At 46.7% G+C, this 11,388-nt stretch overlaps 1 protein-coding gene across 1 annotated transcript in view; it reads left to right on the top strand.

Moving 5' to 3' along the window:
- TJP1 (tight junction protein 1) overlaps window positions 1-11,388 on the top strand; it is a 189,134-nt gene that overhangs the window by 164,252 nt on the left and 13,494 nt on the right. The window contains exons 22-25 of the mRNA XM_015419498.1: window positions 1,629-1,861; window positions 8,413-8,582; window positions 8,995-9,065; window positions 9,126-9,271. Coding sequence (XP_015274984.1) covers window positions 1,629-1,861; window positions 8,413-8,582; window positions 8,995-9,065; window positions 9,126-9,271 — 620 coding nt within the window. The remainder of the gene's footprint in view (window positions 1-1,628; window positions 1,862-8,412; window positions 8,583-8,994; window positions 9,066-9,125; window positions 9,272-11,388) is intronic.

The raw sequence follows: 11,388 nt of genomic DNA, 5'->3' as shown, positions 1-11,388 counted from the left end.
TAGATATAAAATAATGATTTACAGTTGACAAGTTATGAGTTGATCACTCTGTATTCTGTATTCTGAAAGAATGTAAGTTGTTATATGATAGAAATTTTATAGTATTCTTTTTTCCCCTCTAAGTGAAGCGACCTATATTTGTGTATTATAATGTTGAGTTCTGTATTCCTTTTGAAACAGAATAAAAATTGTTTGGGGGAGAGGAGTTTCCTGCTATATCTGGAGGACCATCCCTGTTGGTCGGTTGCAGGGAGAAAAACACAGGGATTTGGTGTCACCCTAAAAACTTGCAAGTCATCATTTTGGCAGACGCTTTCATGGACCTGAGGTCTCTTCGTCAGATGAGTGGATTCCTTGTGGATTCCTTCTCGGTGTGTTTGTCTGCCACCTCCTGCGTCTGACAAAGGGACTCCGGTCCGCAAACGCTTTTGCTAGAAGATGTACGAGTTTTTAAGGTACCGCAGGATCGCTGAGGGTACTGTTTGATGTTAGCATTTCCCCGAATTCCTGAAAATAGTATAAGTACTGTAAATGTATTATAGTATGCCGATTTCCCGCCCCTACGCATTTCTCCCATTTCCATCAAGCTGTTACATTTTGCATTGTACCACTGCATCCTGCCTTTTTGCAACACCCCCTCCCACCTTAAAACTTGGGATACAAGGACTCGGGGGGGTCTCCATTCGTACTTGTATCTGACGGAGGGACCTCATACACCAGAGATCTTGTTGGTCTCCAAGGTGCTGCTGGATTCGAATCTAATCCTCAGATGTTTCAATGACAGAGAAGGGGAGGAACGATAATCTTGGCCAGTAAGCCTACACTCACTACAGCATCCCCGAGTTGTGTTGCTTTTCACCTGTGACTAACAGCAGGGGTCATTTCCTCAGGGGGCGGGCACATGCAACAAACCCCACCCCCTGCTCCCAGCAGCCCCAGGCCATGAGGAGCAAGAAGCCTCTTTCTTTCCCTCTTTCTTTCCTTCTCTCCTTTCCCTTTCCCTCATTTCCTTCTCTCCCTCTTTCTTTCCCTCCTTTCCTTCTCTTTTTTCCCTCCTTCCTTCCTTCCTTCCTGCACAGGTCTGTGCGTCTCCCCCCTCCCCCCCAGCTAGCAATCCAAAACAGTCCAGTGGAGCCTGAGCAGTGGGTGTTGCCTTCTGACACACTTCCGGTGATTTCAGGGGGCGTGGCATATGCTATTAAGTTATGCTAATGAGCACCTGCTCCTCTTTTTCTGTGAAATGACACCTGACTAGCAGTATTTTGTCACAGGCTGAAAGGAGCTCTTGGGAGAAGGGGTGTAGCAGGGAAACAAGCCTCTCCGAGCAACAAAACTTCCATAGGATACCGCTCATATGTATTGGTGGGGGTTAGGTGGATAATAATTGCAGTTCCTGTTTGTAAAAGCTCTGCATTCTCTCGAGGTCTGTTGAGAAGGCTGGGGAAAAGACGCTAAAATACCCCGAAAGGGCTATAACTGTATAAGTGTAGTCAGTTTTTACACAGCTGCTTTTGGGCTTTGGGTTACGAAGCACACCTTTTGGGGTGAACCAGTCTGGGAGTGTTGCTTTTTGTATATTACTGACTCTAGTTTCCCAGAACGTTTCTTCATATTCTTGATTGGCTTCTAGGGCCCCAGAACCGCAGAGACCTCAAGTGAAGCCCCCTGAGGACATTGTCCGGGCGAACCACTATGACCCGGAGGAGGATGAGGAGTACTATCGCAAGCAGCTCTCCTACTTTGACCGCCGGAGCTACGAGAACAAGCCTGCCGGGGCGCAGGTCCCCACCAGCCACCACCCGGAGCCTGCAAAGCCGGTCCATCTTCATAATCAGCTGAACTACAGTAACTACTCTTCCAAGTAAGTCTCTGATCTCGAGGCACTGCTTTTCCCTCGTCGTCTCTGCTTTGGCAAAGCCTCTGCTTCAGCATTTATGCCTAATGGATTCCTGCAGGAATACATTGATGGCGGGAAATGGCTCTCCTGAAAAACAAAACCTAGTTATTTGTACGAAAGTGTTTTTATTTTAGAACAGACCTGCTTGTAAGTTAGCATTTGGAACCTTGTGAAGATTTGTGAAAGACTTGCTATGCCGGTCACACCCTGCTTCAGTCGAAAGGGTGGCTGTGAGGTTCAGATGCTGCTCTGGGCGGATGGGAAGGACAGAAGGGTAGTAGGTGTGTGCAAAAAAAATCAGTATTTGTCGGGTGTGGGTGCACTGAACCCAAAAATATTGGTATTTCCCAATGCCACCATGGCAGACTCAGCGAGAGAACTCTGAAGGCATTAAAACCAATTAAAAACCGATTACTATCGGCTTTTATTTTGATTGCAGCTACTTTGATAGCCGAATACAGATCTCTAATTGTATTTGACTGAATAAATACCCGATAAGGTATTTTTCAGGTATTTATTTGACTCGGTATATAGTCTGAGCAGAAGCTTAAACTCCCTGAGCTGGAGCTAAAGTTTTGTATGCCAGTGCCCCCTAGCACAGCTTAGATGGAACTTTGCTTCTGAGTGGGGATATGAGGACTCAGAGATCTCCATTCCAACTCGTATCAGACAAAGGGAACTTTGACTCTCAGAAGCTCATACCGTAAGAATTTTGTTGGTCTCTAAGGTGCTACTGGACTCAGATCTAGATTTTCTGGAGGGGAACTGCTCTCTCTCTCTTCTCTGGAGATCAGTTGTCATTCCAGAGCGTGCTGGGCCCTACCTGGAGATTGGCTTACCCCACTTGGTAGACTGCCGTCTTCCTCAGACAGGGATGGGCACAGGCTGAGAGCTCTCTGCTTTGCTTTAAGGCTACCTAACCAGTTCCTGGATCATTCTTCTCTTAGCTGGAATGCTGCTTATAACTCTGATTGTAACCTTTAAAGCTCGGCACAGCCTGGACTTTGCTACTATGATGTTGAGTTAAGCCCCGTTTGATTACCCTCTTTGTGTCAGGATCATGCTTTGCCATAGTAAAAGAGGGATTAGCAAACTTAATGCATGCCTCCGAAGCCTGCTCGGTTGCTTCCTGCCGGCTTGTTGTGGTTTGTTTTGTAATGGCGCCATCTGCTGGATGGAGCACTCCCCACACTGCTGAGTTCATCGAAACATGACTTGGGCGTAGAGATGTGAGGGCCCGGGGAAAAACTGGAAAAATTCGGGGGGGGGGGGGACGGGTTTTTTCCATGTTTTTTCCCTTAAGCCTTTTTTGTTTTTTTCCAAAAAAACTGGAAAAATTGGAAAAAGAAAAGGAAAGAAATTGATTATGGAACGTTTTATTTTGACATGATGAATAAAATACTAGTGTTCAAATATTTTCCAAATCATTTCTAAAAAATATGTATGCTATCGGAGTAATCTAATTTCTGTGCACTGAGGACAAGCAAGTCCTAGGTTGTTCTTATGCCACAAGGTATAGATAGGGACTCTGGGGCAAGTGATGCTCTGTCTTCTTGGTGCTTGGGGGGGGGTCAACAGTGGGAGGGCTTCTAATGTCCTGGCCCCACTGCTGGACCTCCTGATGGCACTGGTATTTCTGGCCACTGTGTGACACAGAGTGTTGGACTGGATGGGCCTTTGGCCTGATCCAACATTGGCGTCTCTTATGTTCTTATGTTACAAACCGAACTTTGTAATAATTGTTTGGATACACTATATTTTAATATGCTAATTCTGATAATTTCATGCCAAGTAAAATCGTCCATAATCATATTTTACGTCCCTAAAGTAACAGAATGACTTTCAATCTGGAAAAGAAAAGGTGCTAACGTAGCATTTTTTTCCATTTTTCCGGAATTTTTACATCTGTACATGGGCGTTCCTGGAATGAGCGATTCCATTTTCCCACTAATACCTCCAGAGGAGTAGCTGTGTTAGTCCATTGCAGCAGAAGTACACAGTCATGTGGCACCTTTGAAAACTAGCCCAGTTTCATTCCAGCACAAGCTTTCATCAGGGCCGTAGCCGGGATTTTGTGGCTTGTGGGGCAATTTTTTTTTCTGTTGGGGCTGAAGTTCTCAGTGCAGAAAGAAAAGCCATTGAGCCAATAGGAAGCTGTGACCAGGAGAGATCTCTAAACTACAAGCTGTCAACCACTTTAGATGACAGTTCTCAGCTGCTGCAAGTTAATCACTTCTGCCAGCCTCAGCAGCAATTCTGAGAACAAGGCGGCAGGTGGGGGTAAGGACTTCTATAGTCAAGAAAGCTAACATTGAGGCAGAAAAACTCTCTGAAAGGAGACCAGTTTCTTGACAAAGAGTTAGAAGGGATCCTAGAGGTCACCTATTCCAACCCCCTTGCTCAGTGTTGGAATTAGTCAACTACAGCACCCCACCCTGCTTAAAGGAGTGCACACCTTTTAAAAAAAGGTTTTAAAATGATTGAAAAAAGCATTTGCAGGAGACATTCTTGTGGGGTTGTGCCTTTAAGAAAGGGGGTGCAGCCCCAAAAAGCTCCATCATAGCTACAGACATGGCTTTTGTGGCCCTCTAGTGGTGGTTCTTCCAAGGGGGTTATTCTGGAATAAAATTTTGTCTTTATGTTCTCAAGACATCCCTGCCTTTTCCCACCACTAGTCCTCCTACCATGTGAGCCGAAGTAGCACTTATGCTATTTCAAGCCCATTTAAGTCAGTGGGCTTAGACGAGTGTAACTCAGTTTAGCATGCCACTGTCTTCTTGGAATAGCAGCACATTCTTCCTCTACTGGTAGACATTGTTAAGCAAGCCTGTTTCTTCTTATAAAATTCTGGCCAACTTATAGGCCGGAGTTACACGACCAGCAGAGTAAAATTTAGAATGCAGGTTGGAAGGGATGCCTTCGTTGAATACTCCCTCATTTAAAACACACAGTCTTCCCTGTGGGTAGAAAGCTAGCATGTAAGGGAATGAGCGAAAGCTGTGACGTGCTACTTGCAGGGTGGTATTACGCTGTGGCTCAGGGGTAGAGCATCTGCTTGGCATGCAGAAGGTCCCAGGTTCAATCCATAGCTTGTCCAGTTAAAAGATCTGGTGTGAAAGACCTCTGCCTGAGACGTCAGAGATCTGCTTTCAGTCTGAGTAGACAATACTGACTTCGATGGACCGATGGTCCGATTCGGTATAAGGCAGTTTCATGTGTTCATGCCAGGAGTTGGAGCATGCTACAGAGTTAGGCATGACTTTATTGCCGGCTTTGTTAAGGGGGGGAACTAGCGTCACAGAGATCCCAGATAGAACCTATGATTCGCTCTTTACACTATGAACCTTGTGGTCTGTTAAAATTGTTGAAATCAGGTTCCCACCTACACAGCCGGCAAACTGAAGAAGTCGAAGGAAACACATCTTCTAAGTATCTAGAACCGGCATCTTTGCAAAGGCTGTTTGGACAATGTTTTGACTATGTGGGGGGACTCCTATCAAGTTCCACTGATTACATCGACTTTACGTCTTATATTCTAAGGGGGAAACATTGTGTCTTGTGCCTTATTAGAGTTATAGTGGGCACTAAATTTGGTTGTTGTGACAACACCAGCTTTATATTTGTTAAATACAGTTTATATTTTGGCAATCTCTGATGGTGTTTCTCCTAGTGGAATTTGTATATCTGGGGGCTTTAAGGCAGCTGAGCCACCTACCCATCCTTTGGGTCACACCCAGCGGTGGGGGGTGAGTTTTGTTTATGCAGTTCTGCCGGGCCTGTAAGACGGAGCTCTTCCGCCAGGCTTTCGAGTAGGAGCCGCCACTGCCACTATAATGCCACCATCGATATGCATGCAGCATCGCACCACTACCACCAATATGTGGTTCCATCTGGGCCCGAGGTGACCCTGGAAGGAGAGGGGATGACAGGTTGCGGGACCAATGCCATCCGACTAAGATCTGCCCCATCTTGCGATAAATGGAGCACTGACACTTTGTTGTTGTATTATATTGTTTTACTGTTTTAGGCTGTTTTATCTGTTTTAACTCTGGCACTTGTATTATTATTGTTATTATTATTATTATTATTATTATTATTATTATTATTATAAAAATTGTGCAGATCTAGCATGTTAGAAGAAAAAGGCGCACTGAGCCGTTGAGCGTTAAGTAGCAAGTGTTGTGCACGACCTGCTCTTTCTGCATGCGTAAAGAGACTGGCATTGAGAAAGGATGGAGAACACATGAGCCACCTTCAGGGATCCTCCAGCGGCTGTAACAGCAGCCGTCTCACACACGCCTTCCCAGTGGCCTTCCCGAAGTATCCACCATCATTTTGGGACTCTTTGACTCTGTCGCACGATGTGTTAACATCCCGAACGCAAGCGTGTTGTCTAGAGGTTTCCGCTTTCTCAACAAGTTTAGACTGTGTCTAACGTGCAATTTCCCCACAAGGGCTCCCCAAGCTAACGTCCGTACCAGTGTTTCCCAAACTCACTGCACCTCAGGCATCCCCTGCTGTGTTTTGGCATGAGTTAAAATTGGCCATGCTGTTATGCGCATAAATTCTTAGTTTGTTTCCCCAAAGAAGGATCAGGCATCCTTTCTTGCCTGATCAGAGTCATCTCACACATGCTTCTCTGCCCGGTTCTCATGGTCCTGTTCACAGAGATCGGACTTCCTCAGCATCGGTGGGGCTACCGGTGTTCCCTTTGCGCCTTTCAGTGACAAAGCCGGCTCCATCACACTGAAACATCTTTGCATCTGCCTGTCTCTGGGGGAGACGAGAATTACACTCCAAGAGGTGGCTGCATCCGGCTGACAGCCTTTGACGACTCCTTCTGCCTCCTGGCAGTTCTAAATCACAGATTTTAATTAGAGGTTTTCTATGTATTTTATGAGGAGCTGCGGTGGCTCAAGTGGTTAAGACACTGAACTGCAGGCTGTGGAAAGTCAGTAGTTCAGCAGTTCGAGACCCGAGTGTGCCGCATGAGGGAGTGAGCTCCCGTCTCTAGTTCCAGCTCCTGCCAACCTAGCAGTTCAAAAGCAAGAAATTGCAAGTAGATAAATAGGGACCACTTCGGTGGGAAGGTAACAGCGTTCCATGCGCCTTGGTGTTTAGTCATGCCGGCCACATGACCACGGAAACGTCTTCGGACAGCGCTGGCTCTTCGGCTTTGAAACGGAGATGAGCACCGCAACCCTAGAGTCAGATTCAACTGGCTTTCGAGCAAGGGAAACCTTTACCTTTACCCATGTATTTTATGGCATTTTATGTAAGGTAGAAAGGCGGCTAATAATTAAAAATAAACTTGGTTTAATTCTGCAAGGCACACTTCTGCCCCATCTAGGCTAGTATTCTGTGTTTGGCACTTAAGTTTGGGAGCCACTGGTCCGCTGAGGGCTTGGCTTTTGAGGACTTGCGCCGAAAGAAATGCTTCAGCTAGAATGACCCATTTCTCTTCTGTTCTGTTGCCATATCGCTTCGCCGTTACCTAGATTTCTTGGCTCTTACGCTAGCTATGACTACTTGAAAAGGAGCGTCAAGTGGTAAGAACCCCCGTTGATGTGAAATTGTTCCCGAGATGTTCTTCCTCTTTTCTCTGTCTCCCGTCGTGTTCTCTCAAAGGCATTATGTGCAGGTCACTTGAAACAGCTTTTGGAATTTTCACCTGGGTCCAAACCCCCCCTCCCCCAAAAGTAAAAAGTATCGGCCATCGACAGTAAGAACCGCTTTTGGGGGGTGGGGGGATGTAACATCCAAAACAAAAAAAACCTGTGAACGTTTTGGTTTTTTAACTAGCTTAAAATGTATGCACATAAAGCCATTGACACTTATTCCACTTCTGGAAGAGATGACATCGTAGATTCCTGACGTTGGGTGTATTGAGGAAGGGGGTCTATTGAATGGCACTTCCTAGGATCATTCCGGTTTTTTAAATTGCTTCTCCCCCTCCCATTATTTGACAAGCAAAATGGGCAATACAAAAAAAAGAAACACTAACCAAAAAAAAAAAGGGTTTACACCCATGAAATGCACTCAGATGTCATCTGTGTTGTTTGGCATCCCTGCTGCTTTGTGTGACTAACCTTTCTAACCAGTCGCTGCCGTCGAAATTCTCTTGTGCTTTTTTAACATCACTATTTCTGGATGGTTACGAAGTTTATGCTAACACTCGCAGAACGGAATCGGGTCCGTTTCTTGCACAAAAGCGGGGGGTTCGTTCTGCCGTCTTCCGGAGGAGCAGATGAGCCTCATTTCTCTGCTCAAGCGCGCGAAGGGCGTGTCCGTTTACCAAAGCACAAAGACTCGCCTTTCTGGTGGTGTTACCTCTACCTTGGCAGAGCAGAGGTAGTTCCGCGTTACAGACCGACTGCCGTATTAAAACATAGCCCGGAGTGTCGCCTTTCAGAAAGACCTGTAGGGGAGAGCGACCGGAAGAAATGCCAAGCAGGCGAAGTGGGGGCGGTACCGATCTGAAGTTGACACACTCCTCTTTCTATCTTTCCCTCCAGGGGGAAGTCCATAGACGTGGAGCCTTTGGAGAGGGGCGTGGCTGAGAAGCGCTACGAGCCGGTCCCGCAAGTGACTCCGCCTCCTCCCGCGCCCCCAGTGCAGTACACCCAGCCTCAGTCCATCAATAACCCAATTGTGTCTCTCCAGCCCAAACCTGCGCTTCCTGAAGGTAGGAGCCTGCATATTTTTTAAAATTTCTCGTAGAACTCAGAAATCGTTTAATTTATTCCATGTTGCGCAGTGTCGTGCAGGGAGTATTTTATTCATATTTAGAAGAAGAAGAAAATAAGAGATTGGATTTATACCCCGCCCTTCAGTACCCGAAGGAGTCTCAGAGCGGCTCACAATCTCCTTTCCCTCCCCCTCCCCACAACAGACACCTTGGGAGGTCAGTGGGACTGAGAGAGCTCTTGCGAGGACTGCCCTTGAGAGAACTTGTGACTGACCCAAGGTCACACCAGCAGCTGCACGTGGAGGAGTGGGGAATCAAACCCGGTTCTCCCAGATTAGAGTCTGCGCACTTAACCACTACACCAAACCTTATTGCAAAGATCTACACGTCGCCTTTCTGTCATTGGAAGCCCTCGGGCTGGCTTACAAATACATTTCAACGCAGTCTATTGCAGTCAGTCTTACTGCATTCATCGTTGCGGTACCCATGACGTCCTGCGTAGGACCACGTGTACGCACTACCCTATGTGTGTCTGCACAGGTGACCACTCGATGGACAGCAGTTACAGGAAACTGCAGCTCTGTTTTCATCATCGTGGTACCTGTGCAGTCCCACGAAGGTCTGCGCAGATGCAGTACCCCCAGGTATGACTGCAGAGGTGAGCATTCTGTGAACAACAGTTACAGGTGAGTGCTACCCTCTGTAGAACCCCTCCCCAAAGTAAGCTTAAGGGGCCCTGTGCCTGCCGTCCATGCCGTAGGAACAAGCAAAATACAAATGGGGACCGCAGTTAGATGATATAAAAAGCCGTAAGAACATCATGAAGCAAGCTAGCCAACAACAGAAGAACTCTGTGCCCAGCTTGACTTTTGAAGCAGACCATTTGGGGAGTGATAGGAGGCAGCGGTGTTCTGTTATTTTTATTTATTTATTTATTTATTTATTTATTTATTTATTTTGATTTCTTAGCCGCCCTTCCCCGCTTACGCGGGGCTCGGGGCGGTTTACAACACCATAAAACCCGGCACAATTCTAAGACCAGTTAAAATGACGAAATTCAGTGTTGATTTTATTTTATTTATTTATTTTATTTCATTTATACCCCACCCTCCCCGCATGCGGGCTCAGGGCAGCTTACACAGGCACAACAGTGCAATAAAATATAACACATTAAAACAATTTAGGCACCCAAAGTGCGATAAAATTACACAGTTAGCCACTTAAAACACAATTCAATCTTACAGGATGCATCGGTAAGATGACAGCTAATGTCATTATTAAATATCACAGTGAGGTCAAAAGAAAGGGGGGGGGTGCCATAGGCCGAGATGTCCCAGTTGGCTAATCAGCCCACCCCGACGGCACTGCTCTGCAGTACACAATGGTGGTAATAGTGGCAGCGGCGGCTCCTATTCGAAAGCCTGGCGGAAGAGCTCCATCTTGCAAGCCCTGTGGAACTGTAAAAGGTCCCGCAGGGCCCTGATCTCCTCCGGGAGCTCATTCCACCAGGTAGGAGCTGCCACCGAAAAGGGCCTGGCCTCTTTAGGTCCCGGGGTCAGTAGGCGGTGTTGTGACCCCGACCGAAGTGCTCTTTGGGGCCTGTATGGGGAAAGGCGGTCCCTCAGGTATGCCGGACCCTGGCCATATTATTATGTTAAAACATTCAGCAGAAATAATTTTCTAAATAATCTTTTGAGTTTTATTGAACAATATTACCAACTGATAACAGAATGGAGTGCAAGCAACGTAGAGCAAAAGATCAATACAGATATAGATCTAAATATCAGGCTCATCTCAACAGGCATGAATTAGCATTAGAACCTTCAACGCAGCATGAGAAGGAATAATCACAATTCATTCAATGTGAGCAGAGAAGAGAGATTGGATTCTTGTCCAGTACATAGCAACGATCTGTGGTGTTCGGTTATTTAATATGCCCTTCTGATAAGTGGTATCTGACCAAATTAATAGAAGGTTGCCAGCTCTTGGGGGGGGGGGGTGAAGGGTCTTCTCGAAACAGTCTTTATCGATTTGTCCATTGGGATTTGCGTTTCTGCAACTTCAGGGAGAACCGTTCTTTCAACAAGGGTGCCTTTTAATCTGCATGGCCAGTCAGATGCCCTCCTGGGCAAAAGCCCCGCCTAGCCCTGCCGGCTTTTTAAAAGCGCTTGATGGGCGCCAGGGAAAGTTGTTGATGGGCATCACGACCTGTGTTCCCTCTAAGCTGAGTGAGTGTGAGCCAACTCACAGTTTTTTTAGCCTCTGGCGCGTGCATTTTTGTCTTCACTCAGGAAGGACGGCTCCAGAGCAAACTGCTTTATGCAGCAGCCCAATCGCTCGCTCACAACTTTAATGCTGGCAGCTCACAAAGTCGAATTTTTGCTCACAAGACTCCACTGTTTAGAGGGAGCATTGCTATGGCTCCCACGGGCAATGCTCCCTCTAAGCTGGTGGAGTCTTGTGAGCAAAAATTCCACTTTGTGAGCTACTGGCATTACAGTTTTGTGAGCGAGCAATTTGGCTGCATAAAGTAGCTTGCTCTGGAGCCCTCCTTCCTGAGCCACGACAAAAATGTGTACGCTGGAGGCTAAGAAACTGTGAGCTAGCTCACACTAACTCAGCTTAGAGGGAACACTGCCCACGGGCATTGCGTTGGGGACCTACATTCAACACCTACCACTTGCTGCCGTATTTCTTCCTGCTCACCGAATAGTTGCATCTACCCGATCCTATCTGCGAACTCCTTGGCAAGGGTAGTCATGTCGTGACCACATCCCAATTTTCTCCCCCCCCCCCCCGCTAC

The sequence above is a fragment of the Gekko japonicus genome, unplaced genomic scaffold (genome assembly GCF_001447785.1).
Source record: "Gekko japonicus isolate JY-2015 unplaced genomic scaffold, Gekko_japonicus_V1.1 scaffold653, whole genome shotgun sequence".
Classification (NCBI taxonomy): Eukaryota; Metazoa; Chordata; class Lepidosauria; order Squamata; family Gekkonidae; genus Gekko; species Gekko japonicus.
Note: the sequence above shows the minus strand (reverse complement) of the source record. Positions and strands in the feature narration are given on the sequence as shown.